This window comes from Balaenoptera physalus, assembly GCF_965194825.1.
Source record: "Balaenoptera physalus genome assembly, chromosome: 16".
Classification (NCBI taxonomy): domain Eukaryota; kingdom Metazoa; phylum Chordata; class Mammalia; order Artiodactyla; family Balaenopteridae; genus Balaenoptera; species Balaenoptera physalus.
The window spans coordinates 39,011,943-39,037,057 of NC_138898.1; the positions used below are offsets into that span (position 1 = coordinate 39,011,943).

The following is a 25,115-nucleotide window of genomic DNA, read 5'->3' on the forward strand; positions in this document are numbered from 1 at the left end:
TAAGATGACACAAGAATCATCCATCACATCTTTGGTATTTCCCAGGGCTCAATAGATTCCTGTTTATAATGAGCACCTCAGAATTCTACACATTCTTTGTAACATTTTTAAGCTACTGAAATCTGTGTGGTCTCTAAGAAACATGCTGGTACAGATCATTATAGTGGGGAGCTTGGCAATTTAATTAGCTTCACCTTCTTCATGGGTAAATGGTAAAGCTGTGTCAAGGAGGGAAGGTTAAATGAAGTAATAAGAAAACTGCATAACAAGTCTAGTGTTAATTATGATGGAAGATTTGTTTTGGAATATTTTAACGTTATGCTAGCTGAATATTTTTGTATTATATGTAATTTCTGCTTTCATGACTTAGTTGCAATAAATTATGGTAATAACATTTCATAAGAAACAGCATCTCTTCTTAGGGAAGACTTAAAATATTATTATTTAGTCAAAGTAAAGAAGGCAAAATTAACTTTGAATTTTATGTTTTTGCTTTGATTTTTGTTGCTGTAGTGTTTGTTTTGGTCTACGAAGGCATTTTCAAGAAGCTAGTCAAATATGGCTTTAGCAGATAAAAGACTTGAGAACCTGCAGATCTACAAAGTTCTCCAGTGTGTTCGGAACAAAGACAAGAAGCAGATAGAGAAGCTGACCAGGCTCGGATACCCTGAACTCATCAATTTCACAGACCCGGTCAATGGAAACAGTGCTCTGCACTTAGCCTCAGTTTCCAATGACATCGATATGGTCAGCTTTCTCCTGAGCCTTGGTGCTCACCCTGATGTGCAAGATGGAATGGGCTGTACTCCGACTATGAGGGCTGCAGAACTGGGCCATGAATTGTCCGTGGAAATATTAGCCAAAGCAAAGGCCGATATGACTATTGTCGATAATGAAGGAAAAGGTAAAAACTCCCAGCATTCTATCCAGCAATTCACTTTGTAGTCAGAAATCAATAAAATGCATTTTTTGCTTTCCAACTTTAGAAGTGAGTTATTCATGGTACATGGTAGTGAAAGTCTAGATTCTCACTCTTATACCAAAGGGCACTATCTCCCCATGATTTGAAAATGATGCAGGTATTTCTTAGGGAAGCCAGTTCTGAGAACTTTCTCATTGAAAAAGAATATTAGAATTAGTCACTCTGTTTTTGTTTTTGTTTTTTTTTAACGTGGAGAACTTTCAACATGATGCATGTTGATATTTCCATAATCACAATCACTCATTGTAAAATATAAAGTCTTATTTAGAGCTAAAGATGAAAGAGAGCATTTCTTCTTTTTTACATTTTAGAACCTCAGGTAATACTAGATATAGGTTTTGCTCTCAAGAGCAGTATAATGTAGAAAGTAGTTGCATTTAGGAAGTTGAGGGACAAAGGTGGATTCTGACATGAACTCCAACTTTCTAGTGTCATTTAAAAATGCATTTGAAAATATGACTTAAAATTTTAGATATGGCATTTCCATGATTATTTAGGTGAGATAGCCCCACTTTCTCACTCTTCCCCTCCTAAATCCCATTTCAAGACCACGATCTGGGAGCTTCTTGTCCAAATAACTTAAGGTTCTGGCAGGAGGTGACACAGCCTCATGAAAATCACTAAGAAAATTACCACCAGGCTTAATATAAATTGGTAGATTTAATCAGTTGTTCCAAAGAGTTGTTTCAAGTACAAAGCCATTAACAACAGTCCCACATTAGAGAAATGAATCCCATTTTATAATTTAATTAATGTTTTCTGATAGGAGCAGAGTCTGCTTTTGTAACTCTCTGTGGACATGGTATTTGATAAGTGATTTGCTTATAACAAGAGGAGAGGATAAAGAAAAGGAAGAATTATTTAATTACTTAATGGCACCACATAACAAAATACTCTTCAGATGCACTCGGGAGTCAAATGTGTTTTAAAATGTTTTATTCTGAAAAAAAATCTCTCAACGCTCTATAGAATATCATTTCCCAAAGTGTGTGTCATGGGACACTGAATCAGTGGGATGTTGATAAGTGCTACATGCAAAATTGGTTCATTCCGCTGCCATATTTATTAGAGAAACATCGGATAAAACAAATTTAGACATGTTTATTTTACATTTGTCAGACCGACCAAAACCAGTGACATTTTCCATATTTAATTTGACCATGAGATAGTTTTTTAAATGGCATCTTGTATACGTGGAGTTTCATGGAAACTTCAGCACATTCAGAAGAACGGTAACAAAGAAAAGTTTACCTTCTTAAGTTTGAAACAGAGATACAAATCACAAAGAAAGCAGTTTGAGACATTTTATAGCATAAAAAACTAAAGTTATAAAATGCAAACAATCAAGGTAAAATTGGAAACAAGGTCAAATGAGTATCTGTAGCAAATGCAACAGCCATGAGGTTATCTATACTCATTCAAATTAATATTAAACCTACCAAGGTTCTGGAAGACCAGTGTATGATAAAAACAACCTGACAAATCAAATAGGAAGAATTAAAAATATAAAACAAAACTTGAAACAAATACAAAATCTTGTTCCACATGTGACCTTGTTAGTACTGCTCCCTCCAGCCTTGATTGTGGTTCATGGTATGCCTACTGCACAGAGGGCCTTGTCTTCCCATCAGTGAACCTAGCTTACCTTGCACATCCCTCAGCTCAAAGGCTGCCACTGGCCAAACTCCTTGCTTTATTCCACTGTAGTCTCTCTGCCCTTAACATCCTATTTTCCAGTGATTGACATTTGGCTCACTGCACATTGTTTCCAAAGGATGAGCAAACAATTAAACAGTTAAAATACTTGCTGGAGCTTTAGAAGGATGAGGGACGTACTCTAGGTCTAACCTGTACTTTCTCTTTGAACAATTTTGCAGAATATGGAGAAGGTAGCACTCTAAGCCAAAAAATTATTTGTTGTCTTAGGAAATTAGTTACAGTGTCTGGAATTATTTTCCTTAAGGGTAAAGCTGGACTAGTTCCTTGTAACACCCATTCCATTGGTTCTCCCATTTATAGGAATGCATCCCCGGTCCTCAATGCAATACGCTAGTTCTATTGTGTATACTTTTTTCTCTTTTGTTTTTGCTTCGATCTTGGAATGTTGATTTGTGTCCTTTGTGGCTTAAATAGTCAGCATAGATAGACTTTCACTGTGCGTTGCACATGCCATCATTATAAAATAGCCATTTCATAAGTTCCTTAAGGTCTTTGTAATGAATTCAACCTCATCTGGTACTATTTTCTAGATTTTGTTGTTGTTATTGTTTATGGTTGTTTTTGGTTCACTCTTGCCTGCTATGACTTCTCTGTCTTTGATTTTATATTTTCAACCATGTCCTTGACCATCTTTCTATTTTTAACTGTTTGAGTAACTCTATTTTAGATGCATGTTTATATGAGATATCTTTCGGTTTTGATTTTCACATAAATTGTATTTTTATCTTAATGGTAGAGTTTATCCAATTTACATTTATCTAGATGCTCCATAGGTTTGGCGTCAGAACTGTCACTTATTTTATATTATGAAAGCATAATATATTTAATTTATATAAATACACAAATATGTATAAAAATATTTTCCTCTATAGTCCATGTGTTCTTTGTTTTGTTTTGCTGTGTGTGTATATTTTCCTTCTCACATTTTCTAAAATTAATGGTATATTTTTGGTTCTTTTAATGGCTAACTGGACAGCTTTACATATACTTAAAACTCTGTTTATTGAATTAGCACTTTAAACAGTATTCATTAATATTTCTCTATGAAAGATGAGATTGGTACAAGAACCCTTCCTCTCACCTCCTTTACCTCCCTTCCAGTACCTAATTTTAGTACATTAAAATCATTTTAGTTCTCTCAGTGATTCTTTTCATACCTTTAAATAATAAACATCTATCTCTTTATCTGTTTTTAATAATATCTCAAACTCCAGCAGTAAAAGATAAAGAAAATCAAATGCTTACACTGTCTCTCCTTCCCTCTCTTCCCTCCAAGTTTTGTTAAATTACATTATTATTTCTACACTACTGTGAATTACAATATTCTTTTCTGTATCTAGAATTCCTAAGGTGATTGAACTTTGGTTCAATGGTTGAAGGGATTCAGCATCTATCATGGGTCTTTTAGTCACATATTATCTGTTGATCTCCTGTTAGACTCATTTTTGTTATCAAGTAGTTTAGCTCACTCCTTTGGGCTTATATCCTTTGATTTCTTGCATCTTTAAACTTATATGTCCATCACTTTTATATATGAACAATAGCTTGACTGAGTATTAAAAATTCCCTGTTTTCTTTTCCAAATGACATTGTAGAGCTCCTTTGGTTATTTTCTATCACTGAATGTTGCTGTGCCAAAGTCTGGCAGCCAGCTTGACTTTTCCTCTTTAGAAATGACTTGAATTTTTAACTGGATGCTCACAGGACACTTTCTTACCTAGCTTTACCTAGGCACCATCTTATGGATTGTTCTTAATCAATTTTTCCTGAGACTCAGTATACTCTGTCAGATCTAGGTTTTTCCTTCAAGAGAGTTTTCTTCTATTATATCTCTCCATTTTTTTCTGTTCCATTTGTTCTTTTATTTTTGAACACCAATTACATACATGTTAAATATTCTTTGCCTCTCTAGAACATTTAAACTCTTGCATCATATCAGTTACATTTTTCTTTCAAGTTCTTTCAAGTTTTTCTTCCATGTCCCTGACCATGGTTTTGGCAATGTCTGCTCTACTTTTTCCTGCTTCCAATGTGAACCACTTTCATTTCTTTAGTGGTTTTACAATATTTTTCTCTACCATTTCTTTTTTTAAGCTCTGCTTGCTCAAATTCATCTTTTCCTTCTATTTATCTTTTATTGTCCTAGAAGTACTTATTTTAGGTTCAGTCTAGCTTTGCACTTTTGTTTCAGAAAAAAATTATATTTAATTTCTTTGTTATCATGGAAATGGGTCAGTCAATAATTTTCATGTTGCATAGTTTTTTGAGTATATAATTTTTTCCTAGTGTTTGCCATCAAGTTTCTTTCCTTACCTTTCTTTCAGTATCTTTTTTCATAGGTCACATGCTGGTTTCTTGTTGATTATTGTTCCTCTTTGAATGAAGCCTCTTTTTAGAGTGAAGTCACTACAAAGTCAGTTTGGCGTTTGACTGCTGTTTACCTGACTTTCTTACCAGGGGAATATAAACAATACCCCTGGTCTGTAGTACATTTTTGACATGGGTTATGTTGAGGGTCTGTATGTCACAGGTGCTGGCTATGAGGATTTAGCATTTTTCTCTCTTCAGTAAACAAAATGATTTGCCAAAGTGTCAGAGCCCCTTGCCATCTAGTTTTTCTTCTCACTGCTACTATACAGACAGCCTGCTTCCTATAAACATGGCTGGTCTGCACATTTCATCATTATGTACCATCTCCTTTGCCACTCTGCAGTTTCAGAGGGGATCCAGGGATCCACCAATAGTCCTCTGGCACACACACCCCTACATATTCCAAGAAGGAACACTGGGGTATAGACTGCAGGATGCCAAATACCCAGGGTCAACCAGAGCTCACATCCCAGCACTCAAATTCTTCCCAAACAAAGTCTTACCACATTTTGGTTATGACTGTTTTCTGGCTCTTATAAGAGGTTGGGTTTCTTTTCTGGTATCTCTGTCTTCGTGTTTCAGTTGATTTCAGAGGGAAAACCAAGGCATAAACATCTTTGCTCTATCACCTTCAGCTAGTTAATTATGAATTTTTAAATTATTCTTTGTTCCTTCCTATCTGATCCAAATATAGAGAGACTACTAATTAAGTATTCTTTGGGGATTCTATTTTTCTACAGGTATTTTGTTTTACTGCATTTTACCTACTAAGAGGCATTATCGCTGTGCACTGATTGCCTTGGAACATGGTGCAGATGTCAACAATTGTACCTATGAAGGAAAGCCAATATTCCTTAGAGCTTGTGAAGAAGCACATGATGTTAAAGATGTGTGCCTGACATTTTTGGAAAAAGGAGCCAATCCAAATGCTGTCAACTCAGTATGACTATTCCTGTGATTATAAATATTCCTTTTTTCAATTATAGGAAAAATTTTCAATACACTAATAATCTCTATTAGTGTATTTTTTTCATTTGAATATTGTAAAATTATCCTGTTAGGTTACATTGTTCATTTCTGTTCAAAATACTTTAAGATGATATACTTTCATCATCTTTATACGGCATGGCCATGATTCCACAATCTATTTCCTAATTATGTTTGGAAAATTGGTATTTATTATGTATAATGTTAAAAGATCATTATAGGAAATAGAAAAGATATTATTGATGCCTAATAAAAATTTATCTTCTTCGAAAGAAAATACGTAGTTCTGCTGTTTCCCTTAATCATTTTGAGTTTTCTTGTATTTTAATTGTCATTTCCCAACAATAAAAATAGATTTTCTTCTCATTAGAAAACACCTATAGCCTAATTTTAGCATGTGTTTTATCCTCTTTTCTCCCTTATTGCTCTACTTTCTTTGCAAGAAACTGCATTTTGCAGCATGATGTTCTTACAGGGACTTTTGGTGTGACCTTGACTCTGATTTTAGAATTCTACATTTTGGACACTGACCCATTTTACTGGCTTCATTTTTCCTATTTTTTACGTGAAACCAATAAAACTGTACAGAACTGAACGTGTCAGTGTGACTCTGAGGCCAAATGGATTTAGACCATATTTATATGGAATATGTTATTTAGGATGACAGGGATAAACAGCATCTGATCTGTTTCACATCCAGTCCACAGGTCGCACAGCTTTAATGGAAGCATCAAGAGAAGGAGTGGTAGAACTAGTTCGAGGGATATTGGAAAGAGGAGGTGACGTGAATGCATTTGACAATGACAGACATCACGCCACACACTTTGCTGCCAAAGGAGGCTTTTTTGATGTAATAATCTACTCTTTGCTTTAAAATTTGTTGCTAAAAATCTTCTCTCCTTTTTCTCAACATCTTAAAATATCATGTAGGTTACACTGATAGAATTTTTTCTGAGTTATCATCTTGATTTTCTGAAATAATTCTAAAACTATATTTTATACCAAATATTAACCTTCAAAACATATTTTAGCTCTTTATTCAGTTTTATCTGCTTGCTAATTTATTCTTTTAATATTGCTAATAATGTTTTTCTATATTTTTAATTATGACAACTTAAAGGTTTTTGCCAACTGGGATTACTCTATTTTATGACTCCATTACACATTAGAATTTTCACAGTACAGTATGATCTAATTGTGGAGAGAACAATGCCAATATACTCATCTCCCTGATGTCTGAGGCATCTAATGACTCACCTAAATTTTTAACTCTAACTATTCTTATTATCTGATATATCAGCAAAGGATATCTCATAGGTACATAGGTGATATTGCAGAAACAAAACAGAAATCAATGCTATTCTATTTTTTTTAATTCTGAATTATATCTAAAATTTCTTTACTGAGTTTTTCTGAGTTTTAACATAATTATCTTTACTTTTGTCATAGGGTCTCTTCCCTGCAATAAAAGTATATATCACAGTAGAAGTCACATCTGTTTGGTAAAGAATTTGCTCCCCTGATGATGCTTGCCTTAGTCTGATGCTTTCTAAAATTGCCTAAATTTATTTCAAAACGGTAGTGCCCCAGCTGAGTATAGAGTTTTCTATACTCTAGATCAATGTTGTTTGATAGAACTTCTGGCAGTGATGGAAATGTTCTGTATCTGTGCTGTACAATATGGTACAATTCACTACACATGTGGTTTTTGAGTACTTGAACTATTGCTAGTGGAAGTAAGGAACTGAATTTTTTTAATTTGTTTTCTATTTAATTCATTTTAATTTAATTCAGATTGACACTCTGGATAGCACAGGTCTAGGTCCCAGTTTTCATTCAGTAAACGTACATTCCTATTCCTCTACAATATCCACTATTTATTTTGCAGATATTGAAGCTTCTCTTTGCCTACGATGGAGACATGGGGCTGATTGCAATGAATGGCAACACACCACTTCATTATGCTGCTATGGGTGGTTTTGCAGATTGCTGTAAATATATAGCTCAGCGAGGTAAAATGGTCTACCAATTTCATGCCTAAAGAATTTATAATTTTCCCACACTGTAGATGAGCAGAGAATTTCAGCCTGTCAAATGTCAGTTGCTTATCTCACACATAAATGTAGAAAGAAAATTAAACTTTTTTCTTATTTACCTTCTGTTAAATCATGAATCTGGCCTTGAAAGTGATAAAAATTCATTTCTCAAGTATTTTTAGGTTATTATTAAAAATCTAAAGAGAATTGTTTATGAGTCAACCAATTATTAAGATGCTTATAGTTATTAAATTCCTATTTAAAAAATGTAAATATCAATCTAAAAAAAGACAAACACTAGACACCATGTCTTTTAGTTTGCATTCTTAATTATTTTATTTTTAAAAAGGTACTATCATGTCAAGTGCAAAGATAACATTTCTGGGTAATTTTAAATTATGGGGGAAATATTTTGGGAAGAAACACGTGAAATAAAATGAAAAATTTCATGGAACATTTGAAATATAAATAATATTTATTATTTTAGATTTTTCTGTAGCTTTCAAATAATTATTAACTTAGGAATATAAACTATTTTATGCATAGCTTAATGTATTCCTTAAAATAGTAATATTAGCCAATTAAGTTTAAAGATTTGGATCAATTTGGTGTTAATTACATGCTAATTAAATGTACATTCAAAGTTATTAACTCTTTGTTAGAGAGGGAACTGCATTCTGCTGAATGTTATGGTCGTGGTTTTTTTTTTTTTTTTCCAGTTTATGAGAAATGGGCAGAAACTTAAAGTTCAACAACTCTATAATAGAGCAGAGAAAGTGCTTTTATTTTCCTGTCTTCTACAGAGGAACAGAAATTTTGAAGTCACTGGGACCCTAGAGAGCCTATACTGTAACCACTAACATTATAAATAAGACTAACGTGCCTGCATAACTAATGGTGTAATAACTGATCCACTTTGACTTTTTTCACCTTATACAAAGCTCACATTCTTTCCCCATTCCCCTAAAATAAAAAACAGATAAAGGAAAATATATCAACTGCAATTTTTGCCCTCATCAACTGTCTCATCAGTCTTATTTTCAAATCTGTCACCATCAGCAGATTATTCTGACACTTCATTTTTAACATTGTGTATTTCTAGAAACTAAAGATCTGCCCAGATTGAGACAAGCTTCTTCAACTTTCACATGCTGATTCCTTTCTTATTGGGACAAACATCCCCCAATATATACTCTACCATTTATGTACTCCTGGGATAAAGTTAGAGAAAGCAAATTGAGAAGTAAAGGGCCAGAGCTTGCCAAAGGCCTTGCCTGGTGATGCAGAAAAGATTCATCCTCTTGGCCGGCTCACAAGACTAAGCTGTGTTTCTGAAATAAATGTCTGAAAATGTTCTGAGTTCTGTAGCATGTTTGGAAGTACAACCACCAGATCCTATGTGGGTGACCTATTTCCATACCAGGCAATTGCTTATCTAAGGCAATCAGAGCAGCAAGAAACCATTGGTCACGAAATGCTCATTTCTGAGTAAACTCCCTGGGTGTAGTCTCTTTTATTCTTAAATATGAGGGCTGGATTCTTTTCCCACATTAAACTACCTTCCTCAGTATGCTCCTCTTTTGTCCCTGATCTTGTCCCTGGAGTAATTTACAACTCCCTGTAGGCGGTGTGAGGCCAGATCCAGGGGAGAGGACGGGAGTTTGGAATAGTTCTCCTGAAGCCCCTGTGCAGGGTTCTCCTTCTCTTGGGCCTTTTGATAGCACAGTCAGCTGAAAGTTGAGTATCTCAGCCACAGAGGCACATAAATCACAAAGGGAATGAATGGATTTTTATTTACTAATGATAAAAGAGGAGACAAAATCAAAGGGAGAGGAAAATGCCTTCATATCTTTAAGCTGGGATGTTGGAGTCTTTTATCCACACAAAATTTCTAACAGGGAGGAAACTAGGAGCAGAAGAAGGCAAGATAAAGCCGCTTTAAAACCCTTTGATCCTTAGTGCTGGGGTGAATATAGGAACGGATTGGGAGATATAGATAAACCCCCAGACACCCTGAATAAGCGAAAAAACTAAATAAAAACAGCATACTCAAGATGACTATGGAATTATACTATGGAATTATTATGCTGTGGAATTATACTGTTGAGACCAGTCTCAGGTCCCTTTCCCAATAAGTCACTATTCTTCAAACTGTCCAATATAAAAATTTTAGAATCTTTATTGTTCCAATGCTCTTTTTGAGTTTTTCTATCACTAGTAAAATTATCAGCCTTCATAAAAAATTTTAATTTTTGACAATGCCATAGGAAGTGCTAATGTTGAAAAACACTGGTGATTAATTTTCTTTTTGATAAGGAATAAAACTATAAAGTGTTGGAGGGGCATGTTTTATTTTTGCATTCGGCCACCTTTACATTTTGGATGCTAGAGATACTGATGCTAGAGAATCTTTCTGATTATGTGATGCTTGCAAAGCAACAGAAGAGCCTTCTAGATTCAAAACACTAGAAAGAGCATCTTCATAGTCTGACTTATAATGGGTTTTTAGTGTCTCCAGACACTTATTACAGACAACACAGCCTTCTTGATAGCACTAAGTGGATGCCTTGATGCATTCAGAAAAGTTTATTTATTTGGAGAATGCTTACATATAATGTTGGTCCCATCATTTTAAGTAAGGGTCCAAAGAGGAAAATGGATTTTAATGCCTAATTGCACAGTTCTTATGCTGGAATTCTTTCAGGTTTGATGAACAAATTACTTTTTCCTCTGTTAGGCTGTTCACATGACCTTACTGCAAAACAGCAGGTCAATATAAATTACATTAACTTCATGGAGAATACAGTTAAAGCATAGTTTAAGATTTTACACAGATTTAGTCATAATCGTTCAAAAGAAGCAAGTGTCAGTTAGCATCCTGAGTTCCTAAAGTCCTATTTAAGCTGTTTGAATCCAGCTTCCTTCCAAATTCAAATGTCACCCTTACTCTTTCCCGCTAGTCAGGAAGCCTCCTTAGCAAGTACCCCAATATGATATTTGTTTCAAATATCTATAGGGATTAATGTCCTAATCCTTTGGGAAAAGATACTATCAATTGGAAACATATCTCCCTCAGAATTCACCGAAGTAAAGCTCACAGAAAAAAAAATCAGCTTAATTTTGTAGTTATAATAGCTAAATGTGCTTACCTCTATATACAAGTAATTTGGGGAGCAACTTTTGATTAATCACTAGAAATTTTAAAAACCGTTGGATGCATGTCATTTGTGGAGTCTTGCAGATGCCTTGGCACCATTCATAATCATGATGCTTCCTGTTTTAGGATGTGATCTGAAATGGAAGAATTTGGAGCATAAAACGCCCAGGGCCTTGGCTAAGGAAGGCGGCTTTAAAGCAGCCAGCAAAGAAATACGGCGGGCAGAGCGAATCGCTAATAAACTGGCCAGGCCAGGAGCCAAAAATCCGAATCCACGATTGTACCTGAAACTTCACGATTGGTCCATAGAACATGAGACTTTCCTTAGGGAAGCCCTTTCGTTTGTGGACAGGGGCGATGGGACAGTCACCAAGGAAGACTTTGTGCTGGCGCTGGAGGAGAGGCAAGATTTTATGAGCTCAGAACAGATAGCTACCATAGCTCAACTTCACGAAAAAGTCCGGGGCGGAGGGGTCAACATAAACGATTTCTTTAAAGGAACCAAATACTTAAGCAAGTCTTATGTCCTGGGATCCTATGGGCCTAAGAAAACTAAAAAAGGGATGGCCAAAAAAGCCAAAAAAGGCAAGTTTGTTTTACCCCTCCCAATCTGCATCATCCCTGACCACGTGTTTCCACGCCGGAGAGAAGGTGGGCCGCCTTGTTACATGATTGAAACCTACAAGCATGTAACTGATTGCAATCGCTTTAACCGAGATCATCCACCCGAACATCCCATTCAGGATGACTCTGCTTGGTACATTGATGATCCAGGGAAGGTCTTTTCAAACATTAATTTTATCACCAAGGTGGGAGACCTAGCATCTCTGAAAAAGGCGTTTGAATCAGGAATACCTGTGGATATGAAGGATAATTATTACAAGACACCCCTAATGACTGCATGTGCCAGTGGAAACATAGATGCGGTCAAGTTTCTTCTTGAAAAAGGGTATGCCTTTTGGTTGAGTGAAATTTAGATTTTTGGGAGCCTTCACATTTCAAGGAAGGCTAAGACACATTCAGCTCCAGAATTTAAGTAGTACAAGAAAGGGCTTCATTCCTGAAGTCCAGATCACAAATAGATCTTATACCAGGAACCAGGCTAATGGAGCATAGGAGTGTGTGTATGCAAAGACCGTTTGCCAATAACAGCTATGCACAAAGTGAAGGCCAAGAAGTTTTCTCTCTGAGGGTAGACAAAGCCTTCTGATTGGGTATCCCTGGCCTCCCAAGACAATTTAATTTGGTCTCAGAGCTTTACCTAGACGATGTGGAGTTACTTTTTATTTTATTTTAAATTAAAAACAATTTTTTTTATTGTGGTAAGAGCAGATAGCGTGAGATATACCCTCTTAAATTTTAAGTGTAGGGTACAATATTGCTAACTATAATCACTATAGTGATTATAATATTGTAGAGCAGATCTCTACAACGTACTCACTTTACATGGAGTCATTTTTAAATGTCTCTTTTTTCTTTCCTTCTTTCTTTTTTTTGTTGGAGGGGATCCCAACAAATTCAAGCAATTTGATGGTAGCCATAATGACTAAGCACGTTTCATTCCCTTTTCCTTGGTTCATTTGTAAATATCTTTAAAATAACAAAGCATGACATTTAGTTTAACTTTTTAATCTAAAGCAATTTCTCAGGTTTAAGTCCTTCTTTTTACCATTGCTGAATAACCTGGGGTAACTTTCTTAACCTTTTTGTGCCTCAGTTTTCTCATTTTTTTAATGGGGTTCTAATGGAACTCAGCTCACATGATTTGTTGAAGATTAAATGAGTTAAAATATGTAAAGTACTTAGTAGCCCAGTAATTGCAGGCTTGATAAAAGGTATTATTGTTATTATTACTATAATGTTTAGCTTCAAAGAAGGATTTAAATGTGTTTATTATAGAGAGGGAGTATAAAGCAACTAATGACAATGTGAAGTGTTGGGCAGAGAATTTTTAAATAGGACTAAAATTTTATTTTATCTTTTCATAGTTTCTGAATGATAGATTGCTTTCAATAAAATCAAAAGAATTAATTTTCTTTTTCCATTTAATTTTAATTTTATATTGGAGTATAGTTGATTTAAAATGTTGTGCTAGTTTCAGGTGTATAGCAAAGTGATTCAGTTATACGTATACATATCCATTCTTTTTCAGATTCTTTTCACATATAGATTATTACAGAATATTGAGTAGAGTGCCCTGTGCTATACAGTAGGTTCTTGTTCATTATTTATTTTAAATATAGTAGTGTGTATATGTTAATCACAAACTCCCAATTTATACCACCCCCTCACCTTTCCCCTTTGGCAACCACAAGTTTGTTTTGGATGTCTATGAGTCTGTTTCTCTTTTGTAAATAAGTTCATTTGTATCATTTTTTGATACAAGATTTTGATACATTGTAATGCTTAAAATTTTAATAATGAAGGTCCATTTAAAAATTCATAACATACAGAGAAAGTAGATACAAAATGAAATAATATAACTTTTCTGTTTCCTGTTAGCTTTGATCTTTCATTGGATCCAGTTTTTCCCTGATTTTAATGATGCAAAATTGTAACCCTTAGGTTACAATTGTAACCTAAGGATCTAAGGGTTAAAATTGTAACCCTTAGGATCTAAGCACCTTTTAAACTAGACAAAATGTATATATACACAAAGTTAAGATTGTTATATAATGAAGAACACAGGTCAAGAAAAATTATGGCACAGAATTTAACTTGACCCAAACCTTCCTTGGTTTGCAGTTGAACAACCTGATAAAACTATGAAACCTTCCTTAGCATTTTTAGCTTCCAGTGCTTGGAATAACCCATATTTTTAGCTCATGCATCTACCTCATTTTACAGGGCTAACGTCAATGCAACAGATAATTTTCTGTGGACTCCGCTACATTTTGCATGCCATGCCGGCCAACAGGATATTGTTGAGCTTCTTGTTAAATCTGGAGCTGTGGTAGATTCCCTTTCAATCAACAACTCAACTCCCTTAAGTAGAGCCATTGAGAGTTGTAGACTGGATACTGTAAAATACCTACTTGATATTGGTGCTAAATTCCAGCTGGAGAATAGAAAAGGTATGTGTTCTCATTATGGGTGATAAGGGTTAGAAAAGGAGGATTTATGTTAGATTCCAAACCCGTTTAAATCTATTCTTGTAGGACCACATTTTCCCTTGAGTCACTGCTGCAAAAACAAACCTGAGTTAAATGTTATGGAACTTTATCGTATACACAGTGCTTCTCAAATCATTGGTGTAAAAGAACCACTTCTTTATGTTGGCGATCCATTGTGGACGGAGACTTTTGCAAAATACAATGAAAAATGATTTACTAGAAAAATGAAGAGGAAAAACCCCATAAAATACAAGTCCAAACTTTTTTTTATCATTGGATTCAAATGACATAAAATTGCTACAAAAATTTCTAAATATTTTCTCTTAATCCCTGTATTTATTTCACTGTGACTGCATAACCATTAGTTTGTAGACTGACACCAGTCTGCAGATCACATCATGAGTCATCACTCTGTCTTAACAGTCAATTCCTAATAATCGGCATAGTTTGAAGCCTCTGTAGACTTTGGATTCCTTCTAAAGTTGGACAAATCATTCCTGAATTGAGGCTCTTTCTAGAAAGTAAATGGGAAGCCTACCTTATGTCATAAATATCCCGTGTGAATACGTGGAGGTGTTATTTTCTTAGAGTGGAACCCATTGCTTCCTTTTGATCTGAAGGAGCTTTAGTATCTCTGGCTGCTTCAGGCTGCCTCTGAGTCACAGGTAATATTGTTAGGTCTGCCTGAGGACGTTACAGGTGTCATAATACCCAGCCATCTGCATAGAGCACTTGCGACCTCCAGCTTCCCAGGCCTTTTTTTTTTTCTTTATTTTTTAACATCTTTATTGGAGTATAATTGCTTTACAAAGTGTGTTAGTTTCTGCTTTATAACAAAGTGAATCAGTTATACATATACATATGTCCCCATATCTCTTCCCTCTTGCATCTCCCTCCCGCCCACCCTCCCCATCCCACCCCCCTAGGTGGTCACAAAGCACTGAGTTGATCTCCCTGTGCTATGCGGCTGCTTCCCTCTAGCTATCTATTTTACATTTGGTAGTGTATATATGTCCATGCCACTCTCTCACTTTGTCACGTCTTACCCTTCCCCCTCCCCATATCCTCAAGTCCATTCTCTAGTAGGTCTGTGTCTTTATTCCTGACAAATACCATATGCTAACACATATATATGGAATCTAAGAAAAAAGAAAAAAAAGGTCATGAAGAACCTAGGGGCAAGATGGGAATAAAGACCCAGGCCTTTTTGAATACACCTCCTTCCATCATGGGAAGGGGAGGACAATGTAAAATTGTCACACACAAAGGAATGTGTGCACGTGGGAAGAGAACCAGCACTCAGATATTCAAAATGTAATCTACCACTATTTCCTATCAACTTTTAAAGAAACATGCTCAAAATAATTAACAAGAAGAAATGGTTTTGCTGGTAAATGGCACTCTAAATGATGAGATTTTAGAGCTGGGGCCACCTTAGAGAGTATCTGATCCAGCTCTGTGACTTTATACATACCATTCGCTTCAGTAATCACCCTTGTACTGCATGCTTAGAGCTGATGTGCTGAGATTTTGCTACATGGTTTATTATTAATCTGTTTAATGAAACTCTGAATTTATGTTTTAAACAGGGCATACTGCCATGGATGTTGCAAAGGCTTATGCTGACTATAGAATAATTGGTTTGATTAAGGAAAAGCTGGATAACTTGCCAAAACCAGCAGAAAATCAAAAAACAAAAGGCAAGCCACTGCTTAAAGTGAAGACTGAAGGACCTGAGATTAAGAAAGAAGAGGTATGAAAAGCAGTTGACCTCCCATTAGTAACTGGTGGGGCTGCGGCACCATTTACATATTGTTACAGGACATGGGCAAATAATATGCAGTCCATGTTTTCAGCACCATTATGCAATAGTTTTAAAGAAATATCTAGCAAGAAATTTCCTGTTACTGAAAAGCCTAAAAAGTACTAATTGCAAACAGAATCCACACAAAAACCAGTTGGTTCAACCAAATACCATTAGAATGTTGGAAAAAGAACTGGTATTGGATATGTATACACTCAGACATGAATTATACAGATTTGATGGGATGGCCCAAAAAGGGAAGAAGAGTAACCCTTACAAGAAATGAAGTAAAGCATGATTTTCCTTCATTTTGGTTTCATAATCTTTCACTACCCACCTTACCACTCCACTCCCAAAGAATTTTAATGATTACTATGAACCCAGGGATATGTTCAGGGGAACTTGGATATCCTGCAAAATAACTCTAGAAGGTTTTAAAGGTGTCAAATTGTCCCTGGTAATCTGGAATGGTTTGGGTGCCTCTAAATTAGCAGCAGAAGATTGAGGTTGTTGTTTATGGGGATTTCTGAGACACCAAGACTTTGTCATTCATTAGCAGGAAACTTTAAGTACATTTCTAGACTGGAAGCTTCCTTTAGGGAAGCAGATGGATCCCTGGAGATTCTTGGCTGACACAGGATAGGGGATGAAATTCAGGAAGGAAAAGCTTTAATGCTATCAAATTAGAAAGGGTTAGAGAAACGTAGGTGGTAGGAAGTAGATAGAGTTGAAGGAATGATAGGCAGACAATAGAGAGTAATAAGCATGGAGGAAGAGAGTAAGGATGGCCAGAGGTGAAGGAGGATTGATCAACTGAAGCTCCTAACACATGCAACATTATCATTTTGGTAGGAATACATCCTTCTGATGAATAATGGCCACAGATCAAGGATGGATATCTGAAAGACTTTTGTGATCTGTCACTAATACTAATTAAATAAAGTTAAATGAGGCAAACGAATGATCTCTCCCCACCCAAAATTATAATAATATTCTATTTCATTTCAAATTATAATTTGTATAGTAGTATTTTTAGTTTTTTCTGGCTTCAGAGTAAGATGCAGAACAACAAATAATGTTAGGAAGTATATATAGGTTTTTGCAATTAATAGTTTTTTCTTGGTCTTGTTTCCAGGAGCCACTTTCATCAATGTATACTGTACCAACCATAGTGGAGAAAAAGAAGATGCATAAGGATAATGTGGTTTACCTCAATTCATTGATTACCAGTGGTTATACAAAGAAAGTGGATATCACATTTATTCCACAGAGGGTAAGTACTTTAGAAAGATCATAACATGGTATAAACTCATGATGTCATTTTTCAAATACTTTTTATGCAGAGCACCCAAACAAATGTCCTTATCTTTTATAGTTATTATTTGGAGGTGTCCTTTTTCTAGGTCCTACTACTTCTGACTAAGTAAGTCCAACTTATATAGCTTCCAATATCTGGTATTACTATTTTCTGTATTAACATTTTAATTTTCCTTGAACAATTGAAGTCTTCAGTTAGTGTCATTCCTTATAGCCATGTAGTCACCGAGTTCTATAGATACTTTCTCTGGGTACTCCTTAGAGCCCAACCGTTCCTCTTTTTACACACTATCACCATCTCACTTGGGAGTTTCATACTAATCAAGACTGGATTTATTCAGTGGCTTCCTTAAACATCTACAATTAAAAAGGTGACGATGTCTTTGGAGAATAAGAGTGGTCTTGACAATGTGCATCAAGCTATGCTGAATAAGAGACCATCAGCTCCTTCTGCCCTCTACTATGAAAATAATTTTGACTTCCTCATAAGACATAAAGGCAGTAAACCCAAACTATCTATTAACTCCATTGCTTCCTGGTTTTGACATCCTAAAAATGATCAGCAGCTGGCCTGAGGGTCATCAGAGAGGTAACTGAAGAGCATTTCAGTTGTCTAAATAGTCACCATCAGAAACAGCGATGCCCACATAACTAAAAATGTCGTGTAAGAGATAAAAGTTAAAATAGATTTAGAAATAAATTTGATAGTTTTAAATTAACCATCTTGAAGATTGTCTGGATATTGGCATGTTTATTGGCCGTCATACTCACACCTGCTCTGGATGTGGTTGTTTATTTAAGATCTGGAGTCCCAAAGCCACGACAGCAGAGCTGATCAGGAAGAGGGAACTGCAGCGGGAGCGGTTCTCGTACGAGGTAGATTTTGATGACTTCATGATGCCCTTTCAGAAGCACATCACAGAGAAAGCGCAAGCATTGAAAGCTGCCTTCAAGACCTAAATCACAGCAGTTGCTTCTTGGGATAAACATTTTGAGGCCCAGGGATCAAACGTTGGAGAAAATAGATATTTCCATTAAAGCCAAAACAATCCACAAGTAACCAAATATTGGTTTTTGCTTTAATAGTTATAAATATTCTGAGCTGTCTAGAGAAGGTGTGTTTTATTTTGCAATGAATTGCACGTTATTCTGCATAAATCCCCCAATCTTCCTCAAGAATGTAGTAGAATAAATGGCATTTTTTGTTATAAGCATAGTGTCATTGTCAAAGAATTTACAAGATTTACACCATTATGTTTGTTAAAGATACCATTTTAGTGGAAATGGGTGAAAACAATTTGATATTAGGGAAGAGAAGTCGTTTGTAATCCATTAAGAAAGCAGTTTTCTTCTCACACATCATAAGTGATATGGATTAGATATTGTTTTTGTTTTTTATGGCATTGGTATATTAGAAGACAGGCTAGTTATTTTGTAAAATGGTCATTAATTGGGCCTGATTTGTCTTACTCAAGAATAGATTCAGGTGATGCATCTTAGGCAGGAATACCACAGACATGATAGCGTGCCCTTTTCAGTACATCATATCAGGAGGCACATGATGTTGATATGGGATGTAAACTTTGTCAACATTCGTCCCTTGATTAAAAGTGGTATCTACCTGGTTTCTCCTCTGTAAAGTTACTCTTTTTCCTTTTGTACTTAATAAGAATCTCATGGATATATCCTTTGAAACTACGTAAATTTCCTGTTACTCCCATGACTTTCACCCTCTAATTTTAACACTCATGGATGACTTTTGCCTGAAAAAATGATTACAGTGATGGTTGCCATAAAATTATTTTCTAATCTCATCATTCTTTCTACATTTCTTAATTGGCTTTGTATTGTTGGTCAGAGCTTTCTCTTCTTCACCATTAATTTGTGTATTGGTTATGTAATCAGTATGGACTCACGGTTTTCTTTTTTGCTTAATGGGTTATAATCCTTTACTATCATTATATATTTTGGTGCTCAAATTGTTCCTGATTTGGCCAGTGGAAGCTCCTTCAAGCTAGCTCCTGAGGACAAGACATTTTGTTTCCTTAAGTAACTAGAGGACTCTTTATTTCTTGAATGTGAGGGAAGATGACTATCCATGGTTTCATTCAGGAGCAAGGAAAATGAGTCTGCAATGGTAGATTTTCAGAGTCTACAATTCTCTGCTATCACCTGGTGAATACAACACATTCTCAATGCCAGTTTCATAGATAGTGCTGTTCTGTGATCACCCTCAACCATCTGCACACATAAACTGAGAGAAAGTGTTAATGTCAAATCCTATTCTCTCTCGTATATATGAAGTGTTTATATTCATTTGAATGACTCAACAACATGCTTGAATGAGAATTGTGTGAGGGGACATTCAAGTGACTAAGTTTATTTTGAGTTTAACTCTAAACTCAAACAGAGCAAAGCCAAAGTTCTTTGATGCCCCACAAGGCCATCAGTGCTATTCAAAGAGTGGTCCATCGATCGACAGCATCAACATCACCTGGGAGCTTGACCCCCTCCCACAAAATTATTGTACAGAATCCTATATAAGCATAAAAAATATTTTGTAGAGGACATTTTACTGGCATAAAAAGGCAGTCTGTCAAACTTTAAAATGTTAAGTTAAAAAATATTATAAATAGTATGAATAGTAATTTCAGACTTGTAGATATGCAACACACATAAATAGTAATTTTTCTGGATTTTAGAATTATGAATTGACTGTTATTATCTTATTTTGGCTCATCTGTTTTATTTTTTGCATTGAATATGTATTAATTTACAATAAAAAACAAAAAACAGAAGAAAAAAATACAAGTCAACCCAGAAGTCCAGCATACCAAAGTGATTTTATTAGTATTTGCCTCTTTTATTCCCTTATATATATTGACTTAGTTAAGATTCTCTCAGAAGGAGACACTGAGCCAAGAAGTCAGGTGCAAAGTGATGTGTTAAGGAAACGGTCCCAGGGAGACCAGGTGAGGGAAGCAGGCCAGGGAAGGGAAAAGAAGCCAAGCACAGGGGAGCTTTCTGATGAAACCCCAGCTTCCATCCAACCTGTGGGGAGCTGTGGAGCACCAGGCAAAGGCTCTGGGCTTCTGGATTCCCAGGTCAATCAGTTACAGACTACAGCCTAGAGAGGGTACCAGTAAGGCTATTCCAGTGCTCAAGGGCAATTCAGTGAATTGGGTCATGTTGGGAACTACTGGCTGGAAAGCATGCAGCAGCTTGCTGCATGGGTGGGTGCGCCATATGGGAAAAGGAACCCCAGGGCTCTGGGTGGGCACCAACAGTGTGTGCTATAGGAATGTATATACAGGAGCTGAACTTGAGAAGGAAATACTCTTCTCTATACCCTCCTCTATACTGATCTTTAAATGAACACTTGGGTGAGTGGGTTAAAAGTGTGGTTTTGTAGTCAGTAGATTTGAATCCTCACTCTGCAATTTACCAGCTGCACATCTATGGATCAAGTTACAAATTGTCTCTGAGTCTCAATTTCATCCTCTATAAAGTAGGGATAATAATATGCCCCTTAATAAAAATCAAATGGAATAACATCTATAAGGTTTCTAGTTTTGTGCCTTTGCATAGTCCGTGCTCCATAAGTGATTTGTTTTTAAACTTCTTTCAGTCTCGGGCTGCGAAGTAAACCAAAAGGAGGCACAGGGATGAAGACCCAGACCTAGACAATCAGAAGAGTATAAAGGATTCACTTTCAGACTGTCAGTTGAAGTGATTTAAACCTGTAGACATTTTATGTAGCTTTTGATCGTCAGAGAAAGATGAACAGTATGCATTTGCTATGGAAATAGTTACTAATCCTTAGTCATAGTCATTCTAGTGGATAGTGAAACAAATGTTCACTTTTTTTTTTTGGTCTGCAGAGCCTAACCAATTTCTTATAGAGTCTAAATAGTTAGGTAATGAAAATAGTGTCTTAGGTTGAGCTCCCTAGAAATAGGGAGATGGAGACTCTTGTGTAAGTATTTTATTGAGGGAGTGTTCCCAGGAGAAACTTGTAAGGGATGATGGAAGCAGAATAAAGCAGGAGGAGGACCTAAGAAAGAGAAAGTTAACCCCAGCCTGATTCCATGGGGAATCAGCTCTGGAGGATGAATTGTAGCACAGAGGTTGCCCTGCTCAGAAGGAAGGAGGTTGGCTGTTAGAAATTTCAAGTTTTTCACCTTGCTCACTGACAAGGTGACTCCCATCAGCCAAGGGCAATCCTCCAGAGGTGAAGGTAACTCTGAGCCCAAAGCAACCACCAACCTCAGCAGCTGAGCAGTGGCTACTCCAGCTGTTAATGGAAATGTGTAGCACTGTAGCATCTGGTACAAATGACATGTTTTGTGTGCAAAGTTTTAGGTGGTGATGCCTTGAGGTTCATTTTGTATAACATGCTTTCTTCTTAAAAAGAATGTAACTTTTACAAACTTCCAAACTTGTCTAAATTATTCTTAATTACAAAGAACAAGAAAGAACAGCAATGAGAACCAATTCAGCAGCTACTTAAAAGGAGAAAGCAATTCACAAATCCCACTGGCAGCATCTGTTTCTTCAAACTTGAATTGAGCATTATCAATCACTGAAAATTTTAAACAGGAGAGACATGTTCAACCTCATGCTCAGGGTAGGTCATGTCTAATTGGTACAAATGAATCAGCTCCAGTGCAGTTAGCTTAGCAATTTTTATTAAATTCACAACTTAGCAAATTCACTCTGTAGCATGAAGGTGCCCAAGAGAACCACTCAGCCTATAGTCTGTTTTTAAGGAAGGTAGTATGAAAAGAGAGAAGGGAGAATTCAGATGGCTTCTACAAACAGGCATAAATGTGAAGTAAATAGTCATCTGTACTGCATTATTATTTTCCAAATATTTGTATAGGGTATATTTTTTCCTGAAATTGTGTTTATTTAACAATGGATCCTAGGGGAAATTTACAAATGAAGGTAGATGGGGCATTTGTGCAGATCAAATAAACTCATGCCAACATTCTTGGATCCTTAGGTAATTGTTACTATATCATGAATTGTATCTGGGCAATAAGGAATAACTGAATATTCTGTTAACATTCTGGAAGTCACTGGAGATTTTTTTTATCCTAGATAAATAGTTGAGTATTGTGTGGTGTATGTGTTTTATTCAGAATTTAGAATAATGGCCTTTCCTTTTTATCTTCAGCAAATAGTAAGACTTTGAAGAAGAACTAATACACAAAAGATGATTTAATTTCCATAGGTTTCATTTTTTACAAGATGATTTGAAATATCCATGTATTTCTTTACATTTGGGAGATTATTATGCTCTCTGTTACTGGGACATGCAGGCTCCAGTGTGGTCCCCTCCTAAGAGAGTTGGAAGTAAAATAAGTATTCCCTCACCTCATAAAAAGTAAATACTGAAATCAACACAGAACAAATGAAATGACCAATAGGCAAAGGATTACTGATAAATATTTATCAGTAATTCATCCCAAGCTAAAGCAATATGTTGTGAGGTAGGAGGTAGATGGGCCCCTGGGCCGGACAGCTGGTGTTTGTCAAGTGGAGTGAAATTGAAGCTTTGTTCTGACCCAGACACTCCAAGGACAAAGCTAATGGCAGAAGCTGAGCTCTGCTAAAGTAAAGAGATAAGGTGCCCGTCCCTGAGATCAAGGAAGACTTCCCTGTCTGCACATGCACAGGAAGGCTCCTTGGGGGTCAAAAGGGAAGGGGGCCCCACCTCATAATCAGTGTGGACATGCACCCACAGCCCTCTATGGTGGGATCCATCTTAGCAAAAAGTTGCGCATGCATCTTGGGGAGGGTCCTAGGACCAGTCAGGTGCGAAAAAAGAAATGAGATAATTGACCAAATGTAAACAAAGATTCAGAAAGACTGTGCTATATAAGAGATTTAAATCACCTCTTTACTGCACTCCTTCTCATTAGGGAGGATGCCCAAACCCTTTCTCTCTGGGTGTGTATTTCTGCCTTGCTTCTGTCTTGAATAAACAAAATGCTTCTCTGTGTGCTCTCCCATATGTTGTGCTGCGTCTCATAATAAACTTTGTGCCTGTTTTTACAGTTTTTGCCTCCTTGACACATTCTTGCTTTCAAACGGGGGAAAGAGCCAGGGCCACTTTGTTCCTAGCCTCTAGCCACTGGTGGTCTGGCGGCTAGAATTCCTGGTTTTCATCCAGGCTACCCACAGGTTCAATTCCTGGGCAGGGAAATAAGATCTCTCTTTGGGACTGCTCACTGCTGTGTCTCCGAGGTCAGTTGCACAGCTAATGATAGAATCAGTCAGGAGGAGGATTGATCAGCAACAGACTTATCACTAAGTGACAACAGCCAGGCCGACTGACTGTGTCTCTCCAGATTCTCCCCTGGGTAGGGACCTCGGGTCTATGTCACACATGCATTTTTGTTATAAATTTAGACCCTTCAAGGCTGGTACCAATAGAATTTTGAATCAACCAGCAATGCTTGTTCTGCACACAGTTTGGTTTTATTCATTCATTCAGTGTATATTTATTGAGCACTGATAATGATAATCCTGGAGCTGTTCCTTTCTCTTCCCCTGTGGTGTCCCCCTGGATTGTGACCTAGCCAGATTGTTTCGGTGTCATCTGGCCTCCAGCTGGATTGGGACACTGGTAAGAGAAAGGAGTGGAAAGGAAGGAGAAGAGAAGCCAGGCTAGTTCTCCTTTTCCCTTTTTGCCTCAGGCTGCATCCCAGGCAGTAGCTGTGTCTGTCTCCCCCATAGCTCCAGTTCCCACCTGAATATCCTGCCCTGGTTCCAGCTTCCACTATGTGACCCTGGCCTCTGAGCTCTGGTGGCACCACCTCCTCCCTCTGTCCCTCTAGCCTAGGGATGGTACCAGCTTCCTTTTTTTTGTAAATATCTGGGCCACCTCACAGTGTCCTGGTTGACTCCTCGGCCTCTTCTATCACCTGTGCCACCAAATCTTTGCATTAACTTCCCTTCTGTGAGAACTCAGAATGGTTTCTGCTTCCCTGGTTGGATCTTAATTTACCATGTATCAAGCACTATGGCATGTCAGGAGAAGATGAAATGCAAAATCAGGCATGACCTCTGCCTTCCTGGAGCTTTCAGTTGGTAAGAGAGACATATTTTAATAGAAAAATCACAAAATACATATGTGACAATTACACAAGGTTGGATAATTGGAGATTATCACAAGACTCACGCGATTCCACAGGATATACTTAAGGAAGTTTCTAATACAAGCAAAGGATATGGCAGGACAGAGAGCATAGGCTAGCATATTTTGGTCTAAGACTTCTAGGCATAACTCCCCAGGTCCTTTCTTAGTTGCTCAGGACAGAGCACACTTCATCTTCAGATTATACACTAACAAGATAACGGTGAGCCCAGGCACACATTTATTGTGGGCTTTTTTATACCACTGGCTATATAAAAACCCAGGCTGTGTAACCTGTTAAATCAGGTATAAACTATCAATCTACACATCCCTAAAAAGTGTAGACAAACAAATACATGTTGCCTCTAGGGGAATTTTGAACTTTAAACAGAACATTATGAAGTGGAGTTAGTATATTTCAACCTTCCCTTGACCAGACTTCTAGACATCCCAGGAGGTAAGCACAGTGCTACCCAGTATAGCTGC

The 25,115-nt window shown here is 36.6% G+C and overlaps 1 protein-coding gene and 1 long non-coding RNA gene across 2 annotated transcripts in view; both read left to right on the forward strand.

The window, feature by feature from the left end:
• Positions 1-25,115, forward strand: part of LOC309644518 — a 147,253-nt gene that overhangs the window by 112,125 nt on the left and 10,013 nt on the right. The window lies entirely within an intron of this gene.
• ANKEF1 (ankyrin repeat and EF-hand domain containing 1) lies at positions 535-23,547 on the forward strand. Its single transcript, XM_082428247.1, has 9 exons — positions 535-904; positions 5,812-6,011; positions 6,759-6,908; positions 7,947-8,070; positions 11,378-12,200; positions 14,099-14,325; positions 15,954-16,117; positions 17,304-17,441; positions 18,287-23,547. The coding sequence occupies exons 1-9, from the start codon at positions 559-561 to the stop codon at positions 18,443-18,445; spliced, it is 2,331 nt and encodes a 776-aa protein (XP_082284373.1). The 5' UTR covers positions 535-558; the 3' UTR covers positions 18,446-23,547.

Excerpts from the sequence above, each read along its gene's own strand:
- ANKEF1 (XM_082428247.1), top strand. The coding sequence starts at position 559 with ATGGCTTTAGCAGATAAAAGACTTGAGAACCTGCAGATCTACAAAGTT. Across the intron at positions 6,909-7,946 it reads CCAAAGGAGGCTTTTTTGAT|ATATTGAAGCTTCTCTTTGC; the intron begins GTAATAATCTAC and ends TTTATTTTGCAG. Across the intron at positions 12,201-14,098 it reads AAGTTTCTTCTTGAAAAAGG|GGCTAACGTCAATGCAACAG; the intron begins GTATGCCTTTTG and ends CTCATTTTACAG.